Source organism: Aphanomyces invadans (assembly GCF_000520115.1).
Source record: "Aphanomyces invadans strain NJM9701 unplaced genomic scaffold supercont1.6, whole genome shotgun sequence".
Lineage (NCBI taxonomy): Eukaryota > Oomycota > Saprolegniomycetes > Saprolegniales > Verrucalvaceae > Aphanomyces > Aphanomyces invadans.
Window position 1 is genome coordinate 132,040 of NW_008580151.1, and position 24,507 is coordinate 156,546.

At 51.8% G+C, this 24,507-nt stretch overlaps 10 protein-coding genes across 10 annotated transcripts; 6 read left to right on the forward strand and 4 right to left on the reverse strand.

Moving 5' to 3' along the window:
* Positions 1-47: 47 nt before the first annotated feature.
* On the reverse strand, positions 48-2,398 carry H310_03809 (hypothetical protein). Its single transcript, XM_008867830.1, has 7 exons — positions 2,065-2,398; positions 1,710-2,011; positions 1,572-1,664; positions 1,293-1,386; positions 890-1,228; positions 323-693; positions 48-278 (listed from the first exon to the last, which is right to left on the reverse strand). Exons 1-7 carry the CDS (start codon positions 2,353-2,355, stop codon positions 266-268), a joined length of 1,503 nt encoding a protein of 500 aa, XP_008866052.1. The 5' UTR covers positions 2,356-2,398; the 3' UTR covers positions 48-265.
* Positions 2,399-3,887: 1,489 nt separating this feature from the next.
* H310_03810 (hypothetical protein) lies at positions 3,888-5,052 on the forward strand (the record flags this gene model as incomplete). The annotated part of the gene is made up of 9 exons (XM_008867831.1): positions 3,888-4,093; positions 4,143-4,266; positions 4,310-4,336; positions 4,381-4,535; positions 4,586-4,670; positions 4,714-4,735; positions 4,783-4,843; positions 4,893-4,994; positions 5,042-5,052. Coding segments are annotated over 9 exons (792 nt in total), but the record flags the coding sequence as incomplete, so codon positions are not given.
* Positions 5,053-6,114: 1,062 nt separating this feature from the next.
* H310_03811 (hypothetical protein) lies at positions 6,115-7,603 on the forward strand (the record flags this gene model as incomplete). The annotated part of the gene is made up of 1 exon (XM_008867832.1): positions 6,115-7,603. One exon carries the CDS (start codon positions 6,115-6,117, stop codon positions 7,555-7,557), a length of 1,443 nt encoding a protein of 480 aa, XP_008866054.1. The 3' UTR covers positions 7,558-7,603.
* A 346-nt stretch (positions 7,604-7,949) lies between these two features.
* On the forward strand, positions 7,950-11,556 carry H310_03812 (hypothetical protein). Its single transcript, XM_008867833.1, has 15 exons — positions 7,950-8,003; positions 8,064-8,299; positions 8,350-8,413; positions 8,459-8,512; positions 8,567-8,638; positions 8,695-8,835; positions 8,914-9,045; positions 9,114-9,657; positions 9,722-10,090; positions 10,172-10,285; positions 10,361-10,432; positions 10,501-10,755; positions 10,802-10,954; positions 11,023-11,313; positions 11,412-11,556. Exons 1-15 carry the CDS (start codon positions 7,978-7,980, stop codon positions 11,484-11,486), a joined length of 2,598 nt encoding a protein of 865 aa, XP_008866055.1. The 5' UTR covers positions 7,950-7,977; the 3' UTR covers positions 11,487-11,556.
* Positions 11,557-11,623: 67 nt separating this feature from the next.
* Positions 11,624-12,319, forward strand: H310_03813 (hypothetical protein). The gene is made up of 4 exons (XM_008867834.1): positions 11,624-11,795; positions 11,851-11,957; positions 12,002-12,070; positions 12,120-12,319. Exons 1-4 carry the CDS (start codon positions 11,707-11,709, stop codon positions 12,269-12,271), a joined length of 417 nt encoding a protein of 138 aa, XP_008866056.1. The 5' UTR covers positions 11,624-11,706; the 3' UTR covers positions 12,272-12,319.
* Positions 12,320-12,485: 166 nt separating this feature from the next.
* On the reverse strand, positions 12,486-13,367 carry H310_03814 (hypothetical protein). The gene is made up of 3 exons (XM_008867835.1): positions 13,207-13,367; positions 12,935-13,141; positions 12,486-12,866 (listed from the first exon to the last, which is right to left on the reverse strand). Exons 1-3 carry the CDS (start codon positions 13,333-13,335, stop codon positions 12,567-12,569), a joined length of 636 nt encoding a protein of 211 aa, XP_008866057.1. The 5' UTR covers positions 13,336-13,367; the 3' UTR covers positions 12,486-12,566.
* A 217-nt stretch (positions 13,368-13,584) lies between these two features.
* On the forward strand, positions 13,585-16,666 carry H310_03815 (hypothetical protein). The gene is made up of 3 exons (XM_008867836.1): positions 13,585-14,364; positions 14,419-14,595; positions 14,717-16,666. Exons 1-3 carry the CDS (start codon positions 13,663-13,665, stop codon positions 14,945-14,947), a joined length of 1,110 nt encoding a protein of 369 aa, XP_008866058.1. The 5' UTR covers positions 13,585-13,662; the 3' UTR covers positions 14,948-16,666.
* A 48-nt stretch (positions 16,667-16,714) lies between these two features.
* On the reverse strand, positions 16,715-18,883 carry H310_03816 (hydroxymethylglutaryl-CoA reductase (NADPH)). Its single transcript, XM_008867837.1, has 4 exons — positions 18,030-18,883; positions 17,508-17,963; positions 17,028-17,408; positions 16,715-16,974 (listed from the first exon to the last, which is right to left on the reverse strand). The coding sequence occupies exons 1-4, from the start codon at positions 18,849-18,851 to the stop codon at positions 16,753-16,755; spliced, it is 1,881 nt and encodes a 626-aa protein (XP_008866059.1). The 5' UTR covers positions 18,852-18,883; the 3' UTR covers positions 16,715-16,752.
* A 575-nt stretch (positions 18,884-19,458) lies between these two features.
* On the forward strand, positions 19,459-24,018 carry H310_03817 (hypothetical protein). Its single transcript, XM_008867838.1, has 11 exons — positions 19,459-19,552; positions 19,607-20,023; positions 20,085-20,216; positions 20,289-20,413; positions 20,531-20,628; positions 20,730-20,933; positions 20,987-21,834; positions 21,902-22,568; positions 22,611-22,807; positions 22,886-22,929; positions 22,993-24,018. The coding sequence occupies exons 1-11, from the start codon at positions 19,484-19,486 to the stop codon at positions 23,474-23,476; spliced, it is 3,285 nt and encodes a 1,094-aa protein (XP_008866060.1). The 5' UTR covers positions 19,459-19,483; the 3' UTR covers positions 23,477-24,018.
* H310_03818 (methionine-tRNA ligase, beta subunit) lies at positions 23,382-24,431 on the reverse strand (the record flags this gene model as incomplete). The annotated part of the gene is made up of 5 exons (XM_008867839.1): positions 23,382-23,607; positions 23,663-23,990; positions 24,051-24,208; positions 24,267-24,338; positions 24,402-24,431. 5 exons carry the CDS (start codon positions 24,429-24,431, stop codon positions 23,500-23,502), a joined length of 696 nt encoding a protein of 231 aa, XP_008866061.1. The 3' UTR covers positions 23,382-23,499.
* Positions 24,432-24,507: the final 76 nt, after the last annotated feature.

Genomic DNA, 24,507 nt, shown 5'->3' on the forward strand with positions numbered 1-24,507 from the left:
GAAGCACCGGCGGCGCGATGGATTTGCATCGCAGATGTATGTGCAATGGGACTTCGAGACATCGCAGTCGGGGTGTCTGCGTTCGTTCTGTTGTATTTTGAATCCTACAGTGTCCATTGGGACAGTGTATTCGATTTGCTCCCACTGCTTGACCAGAACGCGTGGGAGATCGACCCAACACGGACGAGCCCGCTTCAGCGTTTCCAGTCGACCTCACACTTCGCCACAACGCGACATGGTATCGAAACCCAACTCGATTTCCACGTTAATGACGCCAACTACATCGAGATGAGAACACGTCCATGCTATCGAGTGCACGTACATTTTAATCGTGCGATCTTTGCTGCCAGACGCGACCTTTTGACCGTTTGGACTCCAGTCGAGCGCGTACACTTCGTCCGCATGTCCAGACAGCGTTTCCTTGGCGTTCTTCAAATTGGCTAGTTCCCACACCTTAATTGTCGAATCCTTGCTGGCCGACACAATCATGCGACTGTCGCTGGACCAGCACACTTGGTAGACGGCGCCGACGTGGCCGTTTAGAGTTGCGATGAACTTGCCGTCCTTCCCGCTCCAAATTTTGACCTTCTTGTCGAATGACGCGCTCGCAAAGTACCGTCCGTCCGGCGAAAAGCTCAGGTCATTCACGGGCTGCTGGTGGCCGGTCAGGCGCTCGATGGGTTTCTTGCTCTCCTACGCGCGTCCAACCACCCCTCGTGAACAATCGTATCCCCACAGCCACATGAATTTCACGATCGAGGACGACCTATGCATGCCATGCACGAAATAGATGGGCACGACGACGTGCCCACAGCTCCAACACCACTCCCAGAGAGTAGTTGGAAGCCTGGTCACTGCACACAGGACGCTACATGTACTTTCAACTTACCGCAGGCTCCCACAAAAATAAGGTGAAGTCGTCGGAGCCAGAGACCAATCGCTCGGGCTGGCCCCGTCGAATGGCGTCATAGCGAGCCTGCGCTGCTTGCTGCATTTCTTCACGGGTGTCAAATGTCTTGAACGTGTGGTCGTATGGTCCGGTGCGGCACACGTAGTCGACGTTCAACGCGAGCGTGTTGATGCGGTGGGCATGGCCGACCAACGTGCGAACCAATTTCCCCAATTGATCGCCTTCGACTGCCCACACTTTGATCGTTCGATCACGCGACGCGCTGTACAACAGTCCTTCGCCGCCCCATTTCAAGCACTCGACAGAGTCGGTGTGGCTCTAACCAATGGACCATGTCACACCACTGCATTCGCATGCAACGGCCAACGTCGTCCCTACGTACCGATAGCGACGCGACTTGACGGCCCGTGCGCGCATTCCAGATCTTGATCGACCCATCCTTCGATGCACTGGCAAATCGCTCGCACGTTGGGTTGCTGCATCCACAAAAAGCATGAGATTGCTTCAATCGGCAGGTGTCGCTCGTGGTCTCGCCGTGTCATCGAAGACGAGGGGCGTGGGCAAGCCTCGGCCGCACTCGTCTTGCCAATGGCGGCGATGGGCCACGATGCAGCGACCAGGGCGTGGTTGACCCAGCTGGGTATGATATACGAACACTTACCGATGAAATGGCTCCCACGTCAGCGAGGTCACCCATTGTCGATGGCCCTTCATGGGCTCGCCGACTTGTTTGCCAGTCGTGGGATTCCACAATCTACATTTCCAGTTGGTTCAACGTGACGATGGGAAAAGCACGCACCGGATTTCACCGGATTTGTCTGCTGAGACGAAGCGAGATCCATCAGGACTCCACGCTGTGCAAAGGACATGGTGCTTGTGTCCGCGGCCTGTGAACTGGGGCATGCATGTATTGGTATCCCAGAAACGGACAGTGGCGTCGCCGCCGCCGCTGGCGAGACGCTTGCCGTCGGGGCTGAAGCGTACGTGCAGGATCGCTTCCGAATGCCCTTGGAGTGTGTCTGTGCACCGCGTCACGGGGCGTACGCGGAACACTGCCAGGGGCTGGAACGTGATGGTCAACGCTGCTTCCGTCGACGCATTCTAGAAACACACGACGTGGGGAATCGTGACAACCACATTGAAGGAGACCATACCTGGTCGCGAACACTCGCCGCCAACGTGTCTGTGATCTCCGTGTCGTTGAGGTAGAACGAATACGGGACTTTTTGTTTGCCGTTGGCCAGCAACTGGTTCACGAGCTCCTCCATTTGGAGCACAGTGGACGCGACAGGGATGTCGAGCTGCGGGCCGACACACTCGCCCTGTTCGTTCTTGAACTGGGCGATCACGGACGCCACCTGCACACCGTCATCGCTGTCTTCATTCTCACTGTCCGAGCCGTCGTTCTCGACCTCTACCTTCTGCTTCTTCGCCGATCGATCCATGACCTTTGGCCTGCTTGATGTTGTGCTTGCTTTGGTAGCTCCCCAGGCATTCAAGGCATTGGTTGGTCACAGCGACATGGGATCAGCCAATCAGACGTCACTATACATATATAGTGTAAAATTCTACACTATTTCAAATGATGATGTAAAGAAATAGTATGCTTTCACAGTTTGACATGTGAACTGAAATGACCGATAAATGGTGTGTCCAGTAGCTCAGTAAAGCGTCTTAATAGTGTGACCAATCATTGTATGTTATTAGTGTGAAGGATTGTCCACCGTAAAGTAAATAGTGTAAATTAATGAAGAAATAGTGTGCATGGCAGGTTGCTTTGCCGCCAAACTGACCAAACGTGGGCAGGCATGAAGCGAGGGTTCCACAGCCGACATGACGAGTGCACGGCAGCGTCCAAGCGGCAGAGAAATGTGTCCTACCCAATCGGTAAATTTTCATTTCGTACGCACGCGCTAGCTCGAGCCTGAGGAGTGTTTGAATCAGATGCCATGAATCGGATGATGTCGGCTGGGCGAACATTGTGGAAAGCACCATTAACGGCTGGAGTTGCGTCTGTCCCCACGGCACCATCAATTAAATGTTTCCACTGTGAACGAGGCATACGACATGATATGGAGCGTCAATGTGTGGAATGCCTGCATACGTATTGCAGCGAATGCTCCACCATCAAGTATGTCAATTCTGGAGGAACTTGTACGCATCTTGATTCATTCATGCTTGTCTCTTTCCTTGTAGTTATTCTCTGCCGTACGATCGTGCCTTCTGTCTTGGCTGCAATGTCCATGCCATGTAAACCTATCTAGGACCCATGACACAGTTGGAAGTATTTGTATATAGTAATGAATTCGACCTTCACGACAGAGGACGCATGGGAGTTCGGCAATGAGCAAACCCTAGAAGTCCGATGGAGTGACGATGTTCAACGTTTGGTTGGCATCGCGTGCGAGGGGATACCCCAATGATCGCTGGGTTTGCACACGCTTCTAGACCGGACTCTTGACCGGATGACCGTTCTTGCACGCATGGTACAGCCCCTAGGTTAAGATACACCGAAAGCCTCAACTACACGGTCTATGAGCGCTAAGTCGCCCAAACAACGGCGGTGGAAGTGTTCAATATGCACAAACGACGGTGGAGAAAGTGACCACACTTGACGGACTCTAAGTGAAAACAGGTACGACGTTGGCGGCGAGGTACAGTGTGTCATCGCGGGCGATTTCAGGGATGTAACCACACAAGCAAAGAAGTTCAGGTTGCATCGGGTCGGCATCGGCTCTACGATGCATGTCCACGATAGCTTCAATGTTAAATGCATGCGATCTCTACATGTGCATTCAAGCTAATTCCTATATGATTGGCTACATTTCAGTGTAATAGACGTTGATTGGTTAAATCTTCAGGTTAGGATAAAAGTGCGCGAAACATCATACATTTCAAATTTCGTTGCAACGTGCACATGCCAACACTTGAAGCGCTCATGGGAAAGGACATCAGCGCATGCTATGCGTACTCGAGAATGAACTGCGTGCAAGAGCAAGCGCTACCTGCGGCGTTCAATTCAAATGGAAATCTCGTCGTGAGCAGTCCCACTGGGTCGGGGAAAACGTCCATCTTTGAAGCTGCCTTCCTTCGCCACTGGAAGGAACAGCGCCAGCACAATGCTACTTCGACCTCGGGGGTGGTGTTATACCTCGCTCCGGTCAAGTCACTGCTGCACGAAAGGTCTGTCCAACTCAGAGACTTGCCATTCACGGTACACTCTGAATTGTAGAAAACTCAATTGGAGTAAACGCTTCAAACCACTTGACATAACTTTTCTCGACCTGCATGACCTGGCGTTTGAAGACTTGCAAAGTATTATGAAGCACGACGTACTCCTCAGCACACCGGAAAAGGTGCAAAATTTACTTCATCGACTTACCTAATGCACATTTTAAGTGGGACGTTTTGACTCGAAGCTCACTGGTGCGTAATGCAAATTCATTCACTCTCAAGTCCATTTCAAACAGGAATTGCTTGGCTGTGTGGGTTTGCTCTTGGTGGATGAAGTTCATCATATTGCCGATGGTGTACGAGGGGCTACGTTGGAAGCCGTGATCACTCGAATGTTGTACTGCAGCAGAATCACTTTCAACCAGAATCATAGAGCTCCACTGACAACATTGTAAGCACTCGGCGTGATTCTGAATTTTTTTCTTTACGTCGACAATTTAGGCGAATTGTTGCCGCATCGGCAACATTTCCAAACATCAACGACATTGGTACATGGATCGGGTGTAAACAGGACATGATATTCGAGGTATAATCAACTCATCAGGCTCCTGTGACGCAAGGTTTCGTAGTTTGGTCCGCAATATCGTCCAGGTAAGATATGTATGCCAGTATTCGTTTGAGGAAACGTCTCCGTTTAGTTCCCTTGGAACTTCATGTCCTTGGCTTTAAGTCGTTTGGAAATGATTATCTCTTTGAAACGTAAGCACTATTGTGGGTCACATCAGAATATGCATTCATGCAATTGTAGACAATTGGATCAAAAAGTTCCTGATGTGTTGACAAAATACTCCAATGGAAAGCCTGCGCTAATATTTTGTGCATCGCGAAAGGCATCCATTGAATTGGCCAAGTTGGTCGTCAACTGTCTTCGATTTTTTTCGATCATTATTTCTTTAGAATGCTCGTGAGATTGCGAACCTGCAAAGTATTACCAAGTCAAAAGCAGGTTGGTGTTACTTCTACCAGATTGTGTCTCAAATTCATGAAGAAGCTGAATGAAGCATCGAATCAAGTTCGAAGCATAGATGTGGAAAATGCCGAATCAAATGCAATGGTTTAGATTCGAAACAAGTCGCTAAAAGATGTGATTCAAGACGGAATTGGAATTCATCACGCCGTGTTGGAAGAGAGCGACAAGTATGTACCAGCAATTTCTATTAGACCTTTCATGATTGATTTATAGACATGTCGTACAAGAATTGTTTGCGCATGGACTGCTTCCTATTTTGTGGTACCTTTTGCGCTCCGTGTCAATTTGGCACAGTCTTTAACATGAATTAGCTGTACAAGTTCGCTTGCCGTTGGCGTCAACTTGGTTCGCCGTGATATCAAGCGCTTATTGTAACCCGACTGATGTAGCCAGCACATCTTGTCGTGATCAAGTCAACACAACACTATCAAGGCCGGTCTGGATATACAGAATACTCCCAGATAAACGTACTTCAAATGATCGGACGAGCAGGGCGTCCAGGATTCGACAAGTACGTTTCACCCCAGTTTCGTTCGATTAAGTTTACTTTAGGTCAGGAGTTGCAGTGATCATGACAGCAAAAGGCAAAGAAGGCCTATACACACATATTACCACGTGACAGGTCACCACCTTGATGAACTCCTCACCTTTACTTGTAGCAAGCCAAAGGTTGGACGCATCGAGAGCTCCATGCATTTGTCGACGTTGGAGTCAATTAATGCTGAAATTTCCCTGGGGACAATTCACGACACTTCGCAAACATTAGCGTGGATGCAGGTCAGAAAATATATCGTTCGTCAAACGATCGACATCTTCTCTACAGATGACCTACTTCAATTTTTGTTGGCATATTCGTTCTTGCCAGAATTCCCAATCACGACAACAGGACATGGCATTATCAATGGCAACAGTGGCTATCAATTCCTTGAGCGACTCAAGGTTGCTGAGATTTACGGACAAGAATCACTTTTGTTTCGAAGTTTCCGGTGGTGGCCGGATCATGAGTCAGAATTGCATTAAGTTTGACGACATCGTCGCGATCCAATATTTTGTGCAATCGGAACAAGAAACAACCCAGGAATCCCTTTTGGACATGGCAGCAAGTCGAATTTGTTCTCATGTTCCCTTGCGGCGAAGTGACAAGGCCACATTGAACGAGTTGAACCAAGCGAAAGTTCGATTCCGCATCCGAGGGGAAACTGGAAAGTACTTGATCCAAACCGATGCCATGAAAGCCAACATACTTTTGCAATGTGCGCTTGGACGCATTGCATTTGACGACGATTACCTTGCCCTCGAAGTGGACACGTGCGTGGAGATGGCCCTTCGAATCATTCGAGCTCTCATGGATTTTTGCATGGAAAGTGGTACTGGCGCACTGGGACTTGTTGCATTCCAATTTTGGCGGTCACTGGCGTTGAGATCGTGGGAGAATTCACCCGCAACGACAAAATTGCAGCTGTTGGAAACAGTTGACAGTGGCATGGCCCAAACACTAAATGCAAGCGGTATTCACAGCATTCGACAATTGCGAGATATGGAGCCCGAGCAGTTGAGTCGTGTGCTGAAAATGCCCTCCGAATACTGTGAGCACCTTATATCCGAAGCCAAGGCGGTGCTTGACTTTCACCTTCAAGTTCAATCGTACCTCATTTCCAATCGAATTAAGATCACTGTCACGAATTCCCCGTCATGGGATATCCATGTCATCGGGACGCGACCTTCAAGCGGCTACATCCTCGTCGTGATCACGAAAGGTCGAATTCTGTTGCTTCGACGTGACATCACCAGCACGCCAACGACTTTTGTGGTGGAACTGATTCCTGGCACGAGCTCCATCTCCATCCATTTGCTCCATACGGCTCAGTTGGGAATGGACGAAGAAATGAAAGTTCAAGTGGCAGGCGCCGATATCACCGTTCACAAGGTTAGTAAGCAAACGTTTCAACAAACTACAATTCCAGAAGCATTCAAGGCGGGTTTACAAGCGAAAGCCGCAAGAAGTCTTCGTTCACAGCTGGCTACAATCTCGACAAAGCACCACCAAAAGCATGAAGCTGCTGTGGTTCGGCCCATTACATCTCCCTCGCCAAAACGAGCCAAGATGAAACAGCAATTGGTACCGGAATTCGAGCAATTCCGTTGGCGTGGTCGAGGCAATGTCCCAATTACTGACAAGGCAATACAGAATGGTCAAAACCATGCACTCCAAATTGTTCCCGACGACATGGACCTACGTAAACAAGTCCATGGGTCGACAAGTTCGCACCGCCAAGGTCGACAACATGAAGGAAACAATGCGATTCACCACCAGGATCTCCCACTTGAGAAACCAACCACCCAAGCAAAACTCGACGCGTTTGACGTGCATACCATTCCAATGTACGAACACGAGACCCAGGAACTGACCCTCGAGCAAGAGTTCATCAAGTACATTTTCTAACCCTGACCGATGATGAATGGATTGGTTTGCAAGCACAACTTTCGATGACATATCCTCAAACATCGGCCCGTTGCTCCATTCATTCCACGACGATAGTCAGGTCACAACAGTCGTCCTTCCCACTCCATATTCATCAACCGTGCCTCAGAGTAACGTGCACTTTGTCGGCATTGCATGAAGCGCTCCTCCTTCGTTGATGCTCATTCTGTCACCATGACAGGAGCTACATTTGACGTTGCCGCCAAAATCGAGAGTGATGGTCCTTTATTGTAATATCGCACCTTGTACTTGATCCCGCTATGTAGAATTGCGGCTCGATTAAAAAACTCCACCAATCACGACACGTTATTGAAAATGCGCCAACCACGACCGATGCAGTTTCATCATTTGGGAAATCGTACACGCCAGCAACCTGCCGGGATGAGTAAGCGTCAGCAATCCATCATGTACGTTGAGTCCATCCTCCTCATCCACATCATGGACGGGAATGGTGTTCGTGTAAACAGGTCATTCTTTGGTGCCAAGCCTGTACAAAAGGCAAGCGACAAGAAGGACCTTGACCCGGCACCGCAGACTCCAGTTGCCAAACCCGACACAGTCGCAGACACGGTCGAACGTTCTGACGACGTTCCTCCCTCTCAATCCAAAGAAGAGACGGTCGTTGCCAAGAAGACAGCATCGCCATCGAAGACCAAGAAAGCATCGAAGAAGACCCACAGTCCTCCTGCATCCCCTGAACCAAGTACGCAATTTGCGTCAAGCTTACACAACTTGACTGAATTTGATCGGCAGAGCGCAAACGACTGCGGCGTGCAATTGTCGAAGACGACTCAGACGACGAGGAGGACATTCTCTCGTACGCCACCACAGTCCACGACCACTTCTCGAACAATGTATGTAGGGCGAACGGGGGTGCGGCTCTGACTGCGAAATCTGTCACAGAGAATGACACTGGGTATGTTCCTCACTCAAGGTCTGCACTCCACTGTCGCTCTAACCTTGTCGTTAGACGTATGGTCAATGGTCTTGACATTCACGATTCTGGAGATGAAATGGACGCATTAACTGAACCAAAGAAGCCGTACGTTCTTCATCTTCTGTATAGGTTAAAGTAATATTCATAATGGCAAACTATAGGGTGGCCGCACCCGTGGATTCCAAGCCATCCGTGAAGCCATCGGAAACGCCATCCGTCTTCGAGGCAAAGGAAACTACCAAGGCGAGTTCGTCACCTTCCAAAGAGGACGCCAAGGCGAAGTCCACCGATGCTTCCACCATGTACGTTTCGTAGAAATCTGACTTTTGAATGGTTCGATCATTCTATATATGAATTTTAACTTGTACGAACGATGCCAGGTCGTTGGATCACGTGTTGTACAACCCCAAGGAAAAGAATGCAACCAGGCGCGGGGGATGGACTCCAGGAACTCCCATTCCATATGCGGCACTGTCGAAAGTTTTTGCATTAATTGAAGACGAGTCAAGTCGGTACGTCCTGACTGCCATATTGAGGCGGCAGACAACGCACAACCCACCTGATTTTTTACATTTTTCAGCCTGAGCATCCAAGATTTGCTGGCCGACTTTTTCCGCAGTGTGATTGAACTCACCCCCGCCGAACTAGTGCCGTGCATATACTTGTGCGTGTGCACCGAGTTGGCTCCGGCATACGAGAACGTGCAAATTGGCATCGGTGACGCCATCTTGATCAAGTCGATCGGAGAAGCTACGGGAACAAATTCGAAATTCGTTAAAGAATTGTATCAAAAGGAGGGCGATCTGGGCAAAGTGGCCCAGAAGTCCCGGTCGAAACAGTCAACTTTGATGACCTTCCAAAAGCCCAAACCGTTGTCCGTATCCCATGTGTACAACGATATGGTCAAGATTGCACGTATGAGCGGCAACAATTCCCAAGCCAGCAAGTGTTCGATCATCAAATCTCTCCTGGTGCGATGCGACAAGTTGTCCGACGAGGCCAAGTACCTCATTCGAGGGCTCCAAGGCAAGCTGCGCATCGGCTTGGCCGGGCAGTCCATCCTCATGAGCTTGACGCAAGCTTTCATGCACCCAAAGGAGCAATCCGACAAGGCACTGCAAGCGGTACATTTCATCCAGTCTGCTGCTGAATTGTACGAAAGTGATTTTGATGCCGTCCTGTTTCTAGGATGCCCTCAAGCATGTCAAGCGAGCGTTTTCCGAATTTCCTAACTACGAAGTGCTCGCGTCGTCGCTGTTGAAAATTTTTGCCCGAGAAAACGACCAAAAGGGGATATTCGCATCCCAATTTGTTGAGCTGGCCGAATTTTGCCACTTGACCCCCGGCATACCCGTATCACCAATGTTGGCGCGACCAACGAAATCGTACGCGATGGTGCTAGATCGCTTTCAAGCCATGCCATTCACGTGTGAATACAAATACGATGGCGAACGCGCCCAAATCCACATTTTGCCTAACGGAGAGATCAGCATCTTCTCGCGCAACTTCGAAAACAGTACCGAGCGGTTTCCAGATGTCAAGCTCAGCATTGCGAAGGTACGCAACCGAGCACGTGGGTGCTGTGTGGACACTTAAATCTCTACACCTTCAAGAGCTGGTAATCAAGGGTTTTCGCAGGCGGCGCAAAAGGCCAACGTGACCAGCTGCATAGTGGACGCCGAAGTCGTCGCTGTGGATAAGGCCACAAACCAGAGGCTGCCGTTCCAAGTGCTGAGTACCAGACCTCGAAAGGTATGTAGCAACATATCTAAGTTCATCGCTGTGCACCGACATGCGCTTCTGACTGTTTTGGTTCAAATGATGTAGAATGTCGTAGTGAGCGAAATTAAGGTCGCCGTGTGTATTTACGCCTTCGATTTGCTCTATTTGAACGGCAAGGTATAACTCACCGGCGGTCGTCGAGACGTTTGATTTGGAAGTCGTGACAGTATTGCCTGATTGTTTAGTCATTTCTGAAAGAACCCTTGCAAGCGCGACGAGAGAGTCTCAAGGGAATGTTTGAAGTCACGCCTGGGTCGTTCGAGTTTGCCACTTCGTTGGACGTGGCTAACACAAAGGAGGACGACATGGAATCGACGGTCGAGATCGTGCGCAACTTCCTGGAAGAAGCCGTCAAAGGCAACTGCGAAGGACTCATGGTCAAGACATTGTCTACTGAAGCTACCTATGAACCGGCGAATCGATCGCACAAGTGGCTTAAGGTACGATATCGACCTTCCGCTCGAGCTTGACGCAGAACACACACAGCTCAAGAAAGATTACCTCGATGGCATTGGCGATTCTACGGACCTTGTACCGGTGGGCGCGTTTTTCGGCCGCGGTAAGCGCACGGGTGTCTACGGCGCGTACTTGTTGGCGTGTTACGACCCTGAAACGGAGATGTACCAATGCATCACAAAGGTACTAAACAACATCATGTTCCTCTACGACCGACTGAAGGTACCATCACAACGGTGCGTTGTGTGTAGTTGGGGACAGGGCTGAGCGACGAAGTGCTCAACTTGTTCTACAATCAACTGAGAGACTGCACGATTGACCGTCCTCGCAACGACTACGCTATAAACGACTTGATCAAGCCGGACGTGTGGTTCGAACCAACTCAAGTGTGGGAAATCTTGGGGGCCGATTTGTCCATTTCCCCCAAATACACTGCAGCGATTGGTCTTGTGTCCAAGGACAAGGGCATCTCTCTGCGATTTCCGCGGTACATCCGCCTGCGCGAAGACAAAACCCCCGCCCAAGCCACAACCGCAGCACAAGTACGTGCGGCAAAGTTTCATACACTCGCTTGCTCGTGTATTCCACACGTTTCCATGATATCATTCGTGCCCGAGTCGATTTTGACAGATTTTCGCAGATTGCCGACCTGTACAATGCCCAAGGACTCAACACCTCAAACGACAAGGACGACGACGACGACGATGCATTGTAGCACGCCTTTTCCGTTCGACATGGTTAACGTAATCGACTATCACATTGTGCATTCCCACAACGATCGTGCCCTCTCGTCGACACATAGCGCCTGTGTCCATCGCGCGTCGACCTCATGGCGCACGTCCATTGTTCGTTTCTTCACATCATTATATGCGTCGTCGGTTTCACACGCGTAGGTTTCAAATCGAGAGTCCCCCTGCCGCCGGATCAACATCGCCATGGACCTCGCGTTGGACGTGGAAGGCGCCCAAGTGACATCCGCGACGTCGTTCGATCCAAAATTCCCCCCATCCAACGTTCTCGACGGGTACAGCGCCATCGGGTTCGACCGACCCGCGCATTCACGAGCCACGACCGTGTAGAGAAACCAGCACGAAATGGGCGACCTGCGGTCTGTATCCCCAAGAGATCATCGTCCAGCTCGCAACGACGTCGGTGATTTCGAAAGTCAAGACGTGGACCACGAACGGTACGACGCACCCCCACACATCGTTGACATGCATGCCGGCGTAGCCAAGCACGTCGTGGTTGAAGTGTGTGCGGGGCCGGTCCCAACCAAGTGGGAAAAAGTCGCCGACACAAGTACGTGGGACACAACGATCCATCGATCGAACGCGATCACGAATGATAGACCTTGGCGAAAATGACGGAAACCTCCAAATCGAAACGCAGGTCGTGTCGCGCGATGACGCATCGTTTGTCAAATTCAAAGTCCTCTCGGGGTACCACGACTTTATCACGGTGCATCGCATCTCGGTCGAAGGCAAAGCCCCTCGAAAGTGACACGTATATTGTTCAGCGTATTCCAGGAACCACATCCCATCATGTCCATTGTCATCTAGTCCCGCCATTGCTCTCGCGATTCCCTCCGTCCATGCGGCAGAAAGAAAAACCCGCCATTCGATGATTCTAGTGCTTGGGTGAAAACAGATACAAGCTTGTCGACGGACACGTGGGGCTATCAAGTAGGCGGACGGCCTCCGTCACATCCCATGAGTCCATGAAGGATAGTTGCGGCATGCCGATGATGCCAACGAGGAGCTGGGCGTGCGGCATCGCTTGGCACGACACAGTTGGATTAAATGGATGGTGTATGGCTCAGGTCTATCACATTCCTTGCGTCCACTTGGTCGTCGACTGGTCCGGTCGTCGAGGATGCACCGGTGGAGGAATGATGCGCAGTCGCTGATTCGAGCAGGCGAGCTTCCACTGGTGCGGGTTGGGCCAGGATTGCCGCCAATGCTTCCTCAGGCGACTCGAGTTCCCCCACGACATGCATCTTGTGTACGATTTCTTTGGCAATCGTGAGTTCCTCTGCCATCGCGGCTTGCTGTTGTCGCTTTGCCTTCGTGAAAGCTTCACGTCGGTCGTTCCATTCCTTGAGAAACATACATGCGTCATGTAGTCCTGTTCATGAGGACATAGGAGGGTGTGCCGTGCACATACCTTTTCCCGTTCCAGCATGACGGCAATGAGCGCCCTGGACGAAGCCATGTCCTTTTTGATCTCCTTGATCGCGCGATGGATGTCCTGTGGAGTTTGATCGCCATATTCCCCGAGCGCAAGACGCTCCAAATGCCATCCGTTCAAATGGCGCGCCTTTGGGTGCGTCACTTGAATGATCTCCTTCAAATCGTCCGCAAGGGTTCGTTTCTGAATGGGGACGACGAAGTGAGGTCCCGAGAAGTTGACAACATCAGTTTATGTGCCAGACGTACGTCGAAGACTCGCACCAGGTCTTGAATGTACACCTTCGTGTTGTCTGTTCCACAGCAGAAACTGAGCACATTGCGAATTGCGTCGGCGGCGTCCGCGGCCGCGGCGGCCGGCGTTTTCAGCGCTGCCATGATCAATTGAAGTGCAGACCCCAACGTTGCCAAGCGCCAGTCTCATTTTTCAATTTTTCGCAAAATCGCAAAATTTGCCAATAATCTCCCTGGTTTTGAACGAAATTCGTTTGGAATACGCAATTTTCAAATTTCACGCAAGAACTTTGAAGGGCCCAAAGCACGGCATCTGCATGGGGGGTCCCACTCAAAAAATTAATCTTCGGAATTTAATGGTATACTAAAATGAAGTTGTTTTGGTTTTAGATACGCCGACACGGGAGATTTCCAGCCCCAGAGGAGCCCGAAGAACGAACCGTCGATCGCCGCCGTTCGCACCAAGACAACATGGGCCTTGAATCAACAATGATTGTGGTGGATACGTCCGAATGGATGCGCAATGGGGACTATGTGCCGTCGCGTGTGGAAGCACAGGGGGACGCGGTCAACTTGTTGGTGACGTTCAAGACGAACGCGAACCCGGAAAGCACTGTCGGAATCCTTGCCATGTCGTCCACTGTGAACGTACATAGCAAAACGGTGTCGCTTCTCGCGAGCCCTACGGACAACGTGGGCAAGCTACTGAACGTCGTGCATGAGATCACCCCCACGTCCATTGGCGGGTCCATCCAGTTTGCGGAAGCGATCCAAGTTGCACAGCTTGCGCTAAAGCATCGCCGCAACAAGAAAGGCAGCGCACGCATTGTTGTTTTTCTCGGCTCCCCCATTGACGAAGATGACAAGTCTCTGATCAAGGTCGGCAAACTCCTCAAGAAGAACAACATTGGCGTCGACGTAGTGTCAATGGGTGATGTGGACATCAACGCAGCGAAGCTCCAGGTGTTTGTCGATGCTGCCAACAGCAACCAAAACAGCCACCTTATCACGGTTCCGCCTGGTGTATTGCCTTCCGACGTTCTTGTGTCGAGCCCTGTGTTTCATGGCGACGATGGAGGGAGCGGCCACATCGGTGGCGGAGGCGCTGCGGGCGGGAACGACTTTGCAGAGTACGGCGGCGTTGACCCGAGCATGGATCCCGATCTTGCCTTGGTACGTTGCTCCATTTCACTCGGGTCGTCTTAAGCATCACATCACGGTGCTCAGGCTCTTCGCGTGTCCATGGAAGAAGAGCGAGCGCGACAAGAAGCCGTCGCCAAACGCGCCGCTGCCGAGGAAGCAGCGGCTGCAGCCGAGACTGCGACACCACCTGCAGCTCCTGTCACTGCTACGGTTGACGCGCCGACGCCAGTTGCCCCCATCACACCCGCGCCGCCCGTCGCCGTACGATTTTTCGCATGCGTTGTGCCTTTGTAGCGCCACTCGACTCGTTTTTACACCGAGTGGCGCTACTTCCTGTGTCATGTGCAGTTTTCATTTGCTCGTTTCTCACGTTGGTTGGTAGACACCGGCGACCACTCCGGCAGCTGCCCCGACGACCCCGGTCCCAGCCACGACTGCCGCTGCTGCAGCGAGCCCGGCCCCTCCTGCGCCAGCTTCTGCCTCACCTTTCATGGACCCTGCATTTGTCAGTCAGCTGCTGGGTGGGCTTCCTGGCGTGGACCCGAATGATCCAAAGATCAAAGAAGCGATGGAGAAACTGACCAAGAAGAAGGACGACGACGCCACCAAGTAGTCCCTCCGTCGATAGAGTCCCATGCACGAAAATTGAACTATCTCGAAGTGAAATCGCGGATTGGTTTGTTGCACGAGTTGCGTCTTGCACCGGACCCACACGGTTGCGCGCCGACGGACGAGTGCGATCCTTGGAACTGAACGACTCGATGGCGCGCGCGACAACTGCTCCATCCATTCACATGAAAACATGGTTGTGAGTGCGTAATCAACTCATTCAGTCAGCCACCCGAGATCCCCTCCAACCCTTTCACACTCGATGCCAATGTTGTGGGATTCTCGAATGCATCGACTGCATGGATTCCCGAGGCAGACATCGTTGGGCAGCGACCCGTCATCAAGTTTGCCTTGGGGGTGGAGCTGGGATTCTTTGGTCACGTGGCCTCGTTCGCGCGACAATCAATGGCGATCAGGTGAGCTGCCAAGGCGCGGGGACCCTTGCTCTCCTCGAACTTGCTGCAGCTCGTGCATGGCGGGCTGCAACGCGCTACGTGGCAGGGGAATGTTCGATCCGATGGACCTTGGCCGCGGACGCACAGGCGGCGGTATCGCAGTGGACACTGGTCGATGGTCTTGCCGGTTTGTGCTAGAGCGCAAGGTTTCCTGCAGCGTTGTCGACGTCGAGGACGATGGCAGTTTGAACGGTTGAGCTGATCTGTCGCCCCAACACCACTGATGTGTCTGCGACCGTGGGTGTCCAGATGCAGCCTACAATTCGGCCACATGCGTCAGGTCAAGGAATGCATGACGGCGACTGCGATTGAAGAGTCGAGCGGACCGTTGAGATGCCGCGGCATTTCGTGCGTTCCAGGACTTCCACTTGGCGAGCGAGTTTGGCAGCGGTTATGTTGACGCTGGCTAGTTGTTTCTGGAGAGCGTCCGTTTCGGCTTTGAGTTGGACCATGCCGTTGGTTTTGACGGACAAGAGCTGGGCGAGACGGTCGCGATCTCGACGGACAGCACGCGCTTGCTCAGCAGCAGATTCGAAAGCCGCACATTTGTCCTTGGCGGCGCGGAGTTGGGCTTTGTGCTTGTCGTAGGCAGTTGTCATCTGGAACGACGACAGTGTGTTCGTCGCGACGACGAAATGAGTCCTACCGACCGTCTGGACGCGATGAACCATGTACACCAAGACTTGCTGCGTCACTGCTTCGGGTAGGGATGCAAGCATCCACGCTACAACATGCCCGGCGGATATCGAGTGCGAACATGGAGGTTGGACAATTCCAACCTTGAGACGCAGGCTGAGAGAAGAGGCCGTCGATGCATGTGACGTGGAGGTTGGCCAGGATGACCTTGATGCACCTAGGTTTGCAAACACCGTCACACTTTGTTCTCCGTTACAGCCATCGTCATTACAATGCAGACAGCAGAGGAATCGGTTTGCGTTTCTTGATGAGCTCGCCAAGGTTTTGCTGCTCCTTGGTGTCGTCGACCGAGGACAAGAGCACGCGACAACGTACGACATGGATTGGAAGTGATGCCGAGCCGTATTCCCCATTGCAATGTGGGCATCTTTCCAGAATAAGGCGCGATGTGCGGCGAGCCACGGCGACATCGTCCTGCAACGGTATCGTCCACATTGTGGATATTTTCTTCAAACCAATTTTTTGATTAAACGAAAACACAATCGGCACAATATTCCGCAATTTATTCGATTTGATGGATATTCCATGCCAGTTTATCATATTTGACCAAATACATTTAATGAGTACGTGGATCCAACTGTAATGTATCAATGCACATATATCCCGCATTCAATTTTTAACGAAAATTCCAAAATGCAACAATATATTATTACAGCGTCTACTTTTTGCGGTTCAAATCCATGTGGCTCTTGACCAGTTCGTTCGTCGCGAGTGCCGCGAGAAGAGACAACTCGCCGGCCATGACCCCCGCGGCTATCGCGCACGCGAGGCGGCGGGCACCAGACTCGCCCACTTCGTGGATCTGGTGCGGTGCGCAGCCCATAAGGCCAAGGCACGCTTGCTGAGGCGCCAAGTGCGTACCACCACCGACCGTGCCCACCTAGAGCATGCATTTGGTCAGCGAATAGCGTTCGTCAACGTGACTTCATGTACCTCCATCGACGGCATGGTCACACTCAAGTACAGATCACCGTTGGCAGTTTTCTCCATGTTGGTCATGCAACTGGACGATTCCACGTTCTGCGCAGGATCTTGGCCCGTGGCAAGGTATATGGCAGTGAGGATGTTGGCCGCGTGCGCGTTGAACCCGCCAAGCGAACCAGCCATGGCAGAGCCGACAAAGTTCTTTTGAATATTCAAGTCAACGAGTGCGTCGACGGTCGTCTTTAATATCGATTCCACAACACTCGCCTTGACGACAGCATCGGCCACCACCGACTTGCCGCGTCCGTCGATCCAATTAATGGCGGCGCTTTTTTTGTCCGTGCACACATTGCCCGAGATCGCAATCAGATCCATCGACGGGAACAAAGTCTACACCAAGGAGTAGGGAAAGGCATGAGAGGCATTTTTGAATCCAAAGGACCGGTACACCCAACGAACATGAAGCACGGATAAAGACATCAACTGTACCTTGAGGTAGGCGAGGACAGCCAGCGTGCCTTTGGACACCATATTCATCCCCATAGCGTTGCCTGCATTGCACGCGAGGCGAATGTAGCAGTTCCGACCCGACTGAATAGTCTTAACGCTGGTCATGCGGCCGTAACGAGTCGTGGAGTTGAATTCACTCGCGAGCGCATCGAAGTTGGTCTTGTCGTCCAAGAATGCTTTGAGGGCCGCAGCATCCGCCGCACGTTCGAAGCGGACACATGGAGCACGAGTAATAGCATCCCCCAAGATTATCGCTTCGACACCACGAGGATCCATGCTCAACACCTTGCATCCGCGATTGGTACTGGCGATCAAGCAACCTTCCGTGGTTGCCATGGGCAAGTACACCATGTCTCCATTCACGCGGATGGGGCCAGCTAACCCGACCGGCATGGGCACATAGCCCACAACCACCTCACAGTTGCTTCCGTAGATCTATGGCAACAAAAATTGGATGAGAATGATCACGAACTACACCAATTGATGGGTGGACAATGCTACCTTGCTGTAGTCGTAGCCCTCAATGGGGAGATGCGTGAAGTCAAGGTTGCTTTGAGCTTCAAAGTAGTGACGACGAATGCGGACAGCTCGCTCGTAGTCTTGTAGCGTCTTTTCCAAGTCATGCAGGGCAAGGAGAGGGCGACCGGTGGTCGGATTCTTCGTGGTGAGCTTCGTCAGGATTGCTTTATCGTCAGCATCAAGTGGAACCAAACTGGCGGCAACAGGTTTTGTAGGCGCGATAGGTTTCATGGGGGGCTGGCACGGGGCTGCGACATTGGAAGACTTTGCTTGCTTCTTTACGTCCTTCCACTTGGCGTCGTCCACTTCCTTTTCGTCTTCAGATGAGTCTTCATGCATTTGGTTGGACACGAATCCAACAGCAAAAAACGCGAAAAAGTACGTCAGCGACATGATACATCCGCATGATGCCGCATAGAACACCATTGGGTTCGATGACATGGTTGATATCGACTTGGACGTGGTGCTGGTGTCAATGGAGTGGTGGGTGTTTTGATGCGAGATCAAGAGCGACAACGACACCACGAACAACGCGCTCACAAAATAGTTGGTCACGCGGAATACTTCCCATCGTGGTTTGTTCGAAGAGTTACTTCCACCAGCCATATCGCGGAGGTGCTCTTTGGGTTTCTCCGGTTCCATGATGTAGCTCAGGAGGCAAAAACAAGTCATGAGCAGCAAGCCCCAGAAGAATTCCTGCGTGTTGTCCACGAGCACTTGCACGAGCCACGCAAAGATTTCTTCCAGCACCGATCGGACGCCTTCGGAGCTGACCGCAACTGTCGCGAGGGCAATCAGCATCATGGCTGTCGTTGGGCAGGTCCCTTCCACGGCGCACTTCGAAAAATGAAAGCCTGGTGATGTAATGGGGCTCGTTAACGGATACAGCCCAGGTTTATCCGGAAAATCATTGTTGGCGAAGTCACGCATTTTCATTGGTTATGTTTATTTTGTTTTAACCAATCATATATCGAAAACGTTGTGTGAATTCTACTGTATACAGTATGTGCACAGATCCATATTTTTTCAAAATATGGAACTGCCGCTGGCGCGCATTTTCGGAATCCTTGAGGACAATGAGGAGATATGCTCCGTGCCATGGGGTAGTGGTTTCGCTTGTAAGGAAAGCAAGGGTCGTCTGTGCGCTGTGCGAAGGAGACGGTCAGGGAAGCAGTGACCCTGTATGCACAAGGAGCCGAGGGAATCGGTTGAAGAATAAATCCGCGAGAAGTACGAACGCCAACAGAAAGATGCACTTCGGCTTCATCGTCTTTCACTCGCGTATGTCTATACACAAAGCCAACAGCACCTATGCCCTCAAATGCAGAAGTATATCTTCACGCACGATCCCTCGATGAGCTCTCAATCTCATCGATGGGTGACCTTGAAACGCCAGTGAAACTGATCTACTCTACCGTGTCTCGAAAAGTGCACTCATGCAGGCGCTCGACAAAATATGGTTTATCGACATGCCAACTCCGGTGGAGTGGCACCCCAAATGGGAGGTAAGGCATTTTGATCGTCATCCCATCGCATCGTTGTCCTCATCACGTCGATAGACTCATCGTAGAGACAACCAGCGTGGCATCCTTTCGGATGTTGTCGCCAGCCGCAACAAAATTACGTTCAAATTCGACCACGAACTGCCCCCCATGAACCAGGAGCATGATAACACCATCGACTTGACGCCCATCGAATCTGACCTCCGCCGCTACCTCGACCTCGTGAACGGCCTGCATGACATATGTCGAACGATTGCATCTGACACTACAAGCTTTCAAACACTATCCTGGCGGCACGTCTGCCTTACCAATCACCTCGCAAACGATTCCACGCCGTCTTCAATCGACTACTTCCTCGACGTCGAGCGCGGCATGGTCATGTTCGCATTAGCGTGCGTTTCAACCCTGCAAGCGGAACAGCAAATGTCCCAACCATCCCATAACGAGAACTCCACCCTTTCCACTGTCAAAGACGTACATTCACCGCACGCTGAAGTCTACTGCTGTGTCATAACACTGCTGTGATTTGATCTAGACTTGGCGTCGAGCTGCGGGGCTTTTTCATGAAGCCGCCACAAGGTTGCCACCGTCGTTGTCCTTGCATCCGTTTCTACATGTGTGGGTTCAACTTTGTATCGTCCACGCACATGCAGTGGAAATGCAACATGTAAGCCCCAACTTGAAACCCATTGGCACCTCCAACCCAACTTTTAATCGTTTTCATCGTCTCTCGTTCTAGGTTCAAGACAATGTTGACTCGTCGAGTGTTCAAGTGGCTCGATATCACTCGGCGCTCAGCCGTGGTGGCCATTCTGCTTGTGTGTTGGCCCAGACGCACATTGCTCACATGCACGCGACCTCTACGTACGTTTGACTTCAAGTTGTTCCAATGTCAGCGATGGAATATATGCGCCGTGTGGTGGACAGCTTTGCATATGAAAGCAAAGGATGAGCCCCTGACGGCAATGCTTGTATGAATAGACCGTGCCATCAGTTGCGGTGGTTGGTGTTAGCATACAAAGTACTGTGCAAAGCCGCGTATTGCATGAACGAGGTCGTGTTGTACGAATCCAAACCAGGTAAGATGGACCATCCTCACTGACCGACCCATCACGTCAACCCGTACGATACTGATTGCCAAGGTCGATGGATGAAGTTAAATTTGTGATGCATTGAGTAGACATTGCGCTGCTGTTTTGCGACGCTGTGATCAAGTCCAAATTGCCCATGCCGCCACAGTATCCCCATCGCGGATTTGTCTTTTTCACGAAACTGATGCAAACCCTGGTCACGGCGCATCAAACCGTAATTACACGCGCCATGGATATGAAATCAATTCTCCAGGACAAAGTGCCCCCCTCGACGCCGCCGCAACTTCGACCAGGTACTTCGGGCCAACCAGTAGTCATTATCCTCTCATCGTTGTTGTCTTGTCAGAACATGTACAAGCGTTCCTTTCCATTGATTCGCTGCAACTCAATTCCCTGCAGCCGGTCTTCCCGCCTGACTGTGTTGATTCCGCGCGTTTAGCTGTTCGCGCTGCATTTCTCGACCACAATTTGTCAGCTCCGTCAATTTCATTGACATCCGCTTCCACACCCTCCCTCAACTCTGCAACTCACGAAGCCCCATTGGCAATTACAAGTGTGGGACCTGTGCAAGTCTTGCCAAAGATTGGCTCGGTTTCCCCTGTTCACTTCAACGCAGACTCAACGACCTCACGGGACATTCGAGTCGCGATGCGAGCTCACAACCTTGGCCTTCTCCCTGACTCAGTCGCATCGTCATCACAGCGGTCGACAGAATGGGAGTACGGTGTTGAACCATTCACTCCTCGGCATGACGCTCGTCAGCTCGTGCGTGGTCTCTCGCTCCCCACGCTTTCACTTTCGACAACATCGACAGACGAACCAAATACGCCGCCAGTTGATCCCTTCACCCACGACCCCACCTGTACTTCGACCAACGTTAGCGGCAGAAGGGTGGTTAACACCCAGCAAGAGAGTCCCCACAGCAGTCACAATAGTGTCCACGATTTGAGCTTCCAACACGACCCGCCATTAACCCTTCAAGAGCTGGATTGCCTCGTTGGAGCCAAACCTTCAAAACACGATGGGTTCAAAGTCGCTGTCCATACACCATACTTCGATGCCTCGTCGTCATTGCTCCACCTTCATATCGATCGAACAACATCGCATGGCGAGGCCACTTCGACCCCTAAACTCAACCACAACATGGTCACATCGAAGCGAAAGGCCTGTGCACTTTGCACACGCCAGTTTCCAGTACGGTTCTGCTGTCGCCTTGAATGCTTGATCACTTGCTCATCTATGGCTCGCGGCTAATTTTTAGGTAGTTAACCTCGTCGGAGTCGTGTTGATGAAGCGCATTCTGGAGCTGCGTACTGCATGGGGTTTGACAACGGCTGGAACTGCCAAATGTGCCCCGGCGTCGTATTTGTACCGCGAAGTCCGGGTTTGCATTCTATGTAGCGACATATTATATGGTCTTGGACACATGCCGACGGGCGAGGCATTACCGCCTTCGACTGGCCAAGAATCTCCAACCAAATTGATGTCGTCAGCCTCCACTCCAACAATCGACACGAAGACCTCACGCCTTCCGCCTAGACCAGCATCATCTTCATCCATAAAGCGGAGCACCAGTATCGGCAAACATGTTCAGCAGCTGCGCAAGCAGAGCCTGTCCACTCATACGTATGCAACAACTGCAGCGACAACCCCATTGACTTTTGTGGAATGCAATGGCAACAATCCCAGCGCCATTGCAAGCGATTCGAATCAATTTGTCGACGAAATTGGTTACATGATTCACCAGCGCATTCTCAACGACGCGCTCTTACTCCATGCTCCATCGCAAGTCCATCATTGCGTGGATTTGACGCAGCGCCGGCGGGGGGTCGTCGCGTCGCAAAGCTCTGTGCTGATGCTGGGAATTGCGTCGAATGCCATCAACCCCGTTGACACACATCGAGGCATCCACACCCGTGAAGAGCAAGGTGCGTGTGATTCACAACAATATTTGTTTATATCATGCGTAGCACCGTGGTGGGAAGTCGACTTGGGCAGCCACTGCGATATCTCGTCTGTGGAAGTGTGGAATTGTGCCGACAGCGACCCACAAGTCGCCGCCCGGCTGTTTCCTTGCTACATTCTACTTCTCTTGAAGCCAGGACACCGACGACCGCTTGTGGAACTTCTTGGCGTGGCTGTAGATTCAACCATGCTTGCTACCCCCGTACGTCGTCAACAATCGAGACTCAAGATGCTCCCTTTGGTCGCGTCTTGACGGCTTCTGTACGTTTGTGTCGTTTAGAGTCAACCGTTGCGCTGGCGGCCAAAAAGTGGCAGCGTGTGCCGGTACGTCGGTGTCTGGACGATGACTATGCTGCGTGCATCTTTGAAAACACATCTGGATGGTAGGTATGTTCGGCTGGTGGTCGACAAACACACATATCTCCACGTGGAACGCGTGCATGTGTTTGGGACTCCATTCAAGGACGACCTGATGATACAACGCCATTCCATCAAGAAAAAACAGCCATCAACTCGACCGGCCACGGCGGCAGCAACTCTGTCAACGCGACCAAAGACGCATCTCACACCCCTCTGCAAGAATTCTCGCAACCGCTTCGCGCCGACGACGACCGTGATGACAGCCGACATTTCTTCGATTCCCATGCAATTTCAGCAAGAACGTCGCCGCACGGTCGGCGGTCCAACCTCTGCCAGACCAAAGAGCGCAGGATTTCTATTGCCCACAGAGTCGAGCCATCGCCGGGATCAACTCACTCAAGTATTGCGTGAACAACTTGCACTGGAAGACCAACTTAACCACCCTTCTATGCACCAACGCCCAACGTCGTCATCGTCGTCCACCACTCCGCCACCAACCACTCCTTCATAGTGCCATTAGCATTTTCGACGTATTTATCTCAAGATGCCGTTTCGAATCGAGGGAGACGTGCACGGTCCCGCAGACGTGAGCATCACGTGGTCCTTCCATTTGGCCACGCCGTTTTCGTCCGATACCAGTCCCTATCGACGTGCATTCGCCCATCACGCCATTCAATAGGAATTCAAATCGACGCACCTCGCCGGCAGTGACCAACACCTTCTTCTTCTCAACTTGGGCAGGCGTCCACGGCTCACCCGTCAACCCTTCGTACATGACTCGCTCGCCGATGCCAGCACCGGCGGGGGGTTCCACGAACGCGACGTTTTCCGACCCGTCTTCGTTGGTCGACACGGCACATAGCACCATTCCGTGGCTTTTAAACCCGACCAAGTTGCGCGGCTTGAGGTTGCACATGACGAGGAGGCGGCGGCCTTGCATCTGTTCCAACGTGTAGTGCTTGACAAGGCCGCTGGCAATTTGGCGCGGTTCGTCTTCACCGACGTCGATTTCTTCGCAGTAGAGCCTAATGCCACAACACATGAACGTTCCGCTCAATGATGCAATGGGGGTGTTGTTCACATACTTGTCAGCAGTCTCATGCTTCCAAACGTTGACGATCTTGCCCACGCGGATGTCGAGCTTGGTGATTTCGGCTTGTTCCTCCGCAGGAGCGGGGGCAGCGGCCGGGACCTTTTCCTTCTTCTCCTTCTTTTCCTTCTTCTCCTTCTTGGGACCCTGGGCCTTCAAAGGTCGGTGCATCCGTCCACATTATTCAATCCGACTGGATCCATGCGCGTACCTTGGGAGACGCAGGCTTGTCCACGGGCTCGTTGGGCGCAAGGCCCAAGTTGGATTCCAAGTTGGCAATCACCTAGACGTAATACCACGTCATGAGGCTCCTACATCCTCCATCCCTCACGGGGTGATCAAGCACCTTGTCGAGTTGTTCTGTTGCCGAGCTCATGTTTGCAAATGAAGTCACCTCTTTGTCCTCCAATCGCAAGAGTTATCCGGATAATCGGTGTCATCCGGTTTTCTGA

Bases quoted from the DNA above. Each gene is read 5' to 3' on its own strand.
- H310_03816 (XM_008867837.1), bottom strand. From the start codon at position 18,851: ATGATGCTGATTGCCCTCGCGACAGTTGCGGTCAGCTCCGAAGGCGTC. The intron at 17,409-17,507 runs GTACAGTTGATG...TCCTTGGTGTAG, and splicing joins CTGTCCTCGCCTACCTCAAG to ACTTTGTTCCCGTCGATGGA. The intron at 16,975-17,027 runs GTACATGAAGTC...TGCATGCTCTAG, and splicing joins TGACCATGCCGTCGATGGAG to GTGGGCACGGTCGGTGGTGG.
- H310_03815 (XM_008867836.1), top strand. From the start codon at position 13,663: ATGGGCCTTGAATCAACAATGATTGTGGTGGATACGTCCGAATGGATG. The intron at 14,365-14,418 runs GTACGTTGCTCC...CACGGTGCTCAG, and splicing joins TGGATCCCGATCTTGCCTTG to GCTCTTCGCGTGTCCATGGA. The intron at 14,596-14,716 runs GTACGATTTTTC...GTTGGTTGGTAG, and splicing joins CACCCGCGCCGCCCGTCGCC to ACACCGGCGACCACTCCGGC.
- H310_03814 (XM_008867835.1), bottom strand. From the start codon at position 13,335: ATGGCAGCGCTGAAAACGCCGGCCGCCGCGGCCGCGGACGCCGCCGAC. The intron at 13,142-13,206 runs GTACGTCTGGCA...GTCCCCATTCAG, and splicing joins ACCTGGTGCGAGTCTTCGAC to AAACGAACCCTTGCGGACGA. The intron at 12,867-12,934 runs GTATGTGCACGG...ATGTTTCTCAAG, and splicing joins TCATGCTGGAACGGGAAAAG to GAATGGAACGACCGACGTGA.
- H310_03809 (XM_008867830.1), bottom strand. From the start codon at position 2,355: ATGGATCGATCGGCGAAGAAGCAGAAGGTAGAGGTCGAGAACGACGGC. The intron at 1,387-1,571 runs GTAAGTGTTCGT...TTGTGGATGCAG, and splicing joins ACGTGGGAGCCATTTCATCG to CAACCCAACGTGCGAGCGAT. The intron at 694-889 runs GTAAGTTGAAAG...GGACGCGCGTAG, and splicing joins TATTTTTGTGGGAGCCTGCG to GAGAGCAAGAAACCCATCGA.
- H310_03817 (XM_008867838.1), top strand. From the start codon at position 19,484: ATGCAGGCGCTCGACAAAATATGGTTTATCGACATGCCAACTCCGGTG. The intron at 20,217-20,288 runs GTAAGCCCCAAC...CTCTCGTTCTAG, and splicing joins ATGCAGTGGAAATGCAACAT to GTTCAAGACAATGTTGACTC. The intron at 20,414-20,530 runs GTACGTTTGACT...TTGTATGAATAG, and splicing joins CACATGCACGCGACCTCTAC to ACCGTGCCATCAGTTGCGGT.
- H310_03813 (XM_008867834.1), top strand. From the start codon at position 11,707: ATGGACCTCGCGTTGGACGTGGAAGGCGCCCAAGTGACATCCGCGACG. The intron at 11,796-11,850 runs GTACAGCGCCAT...ACGACCGTGTAG, and splicing joins CCATCCAACGTTCTCGACGG to AGAAACCAGCACGAAATGGG. The intron at 12,071-12,119 runs GTACGTGGGACA...CACGAATGATAG, and splicing joins GGAAAAAGTCGCCGACACAA to ACCTTGGCGAAAATGACGGA.
- H310_03812 (XM_008867833.1), top strand. From the start codon at position 7,978: ATGAGTAAGCGTCAGCAATCCATCAT. The intron at 9,046-9,113 runs GTACGTCCTGAC...TACATTTTTCAG, and splicing joins ATTGAAGACGAGTCAAGTCG to CCTGAGCATCCAAGATTTGC. The intron at 11,314-11,411 runs GTACGTGCGGCA...AGATTTTCGCAG, and splicing joins AAGCCACAACCGCAGCACAA to ATTGCCGACCTGTACAATGC.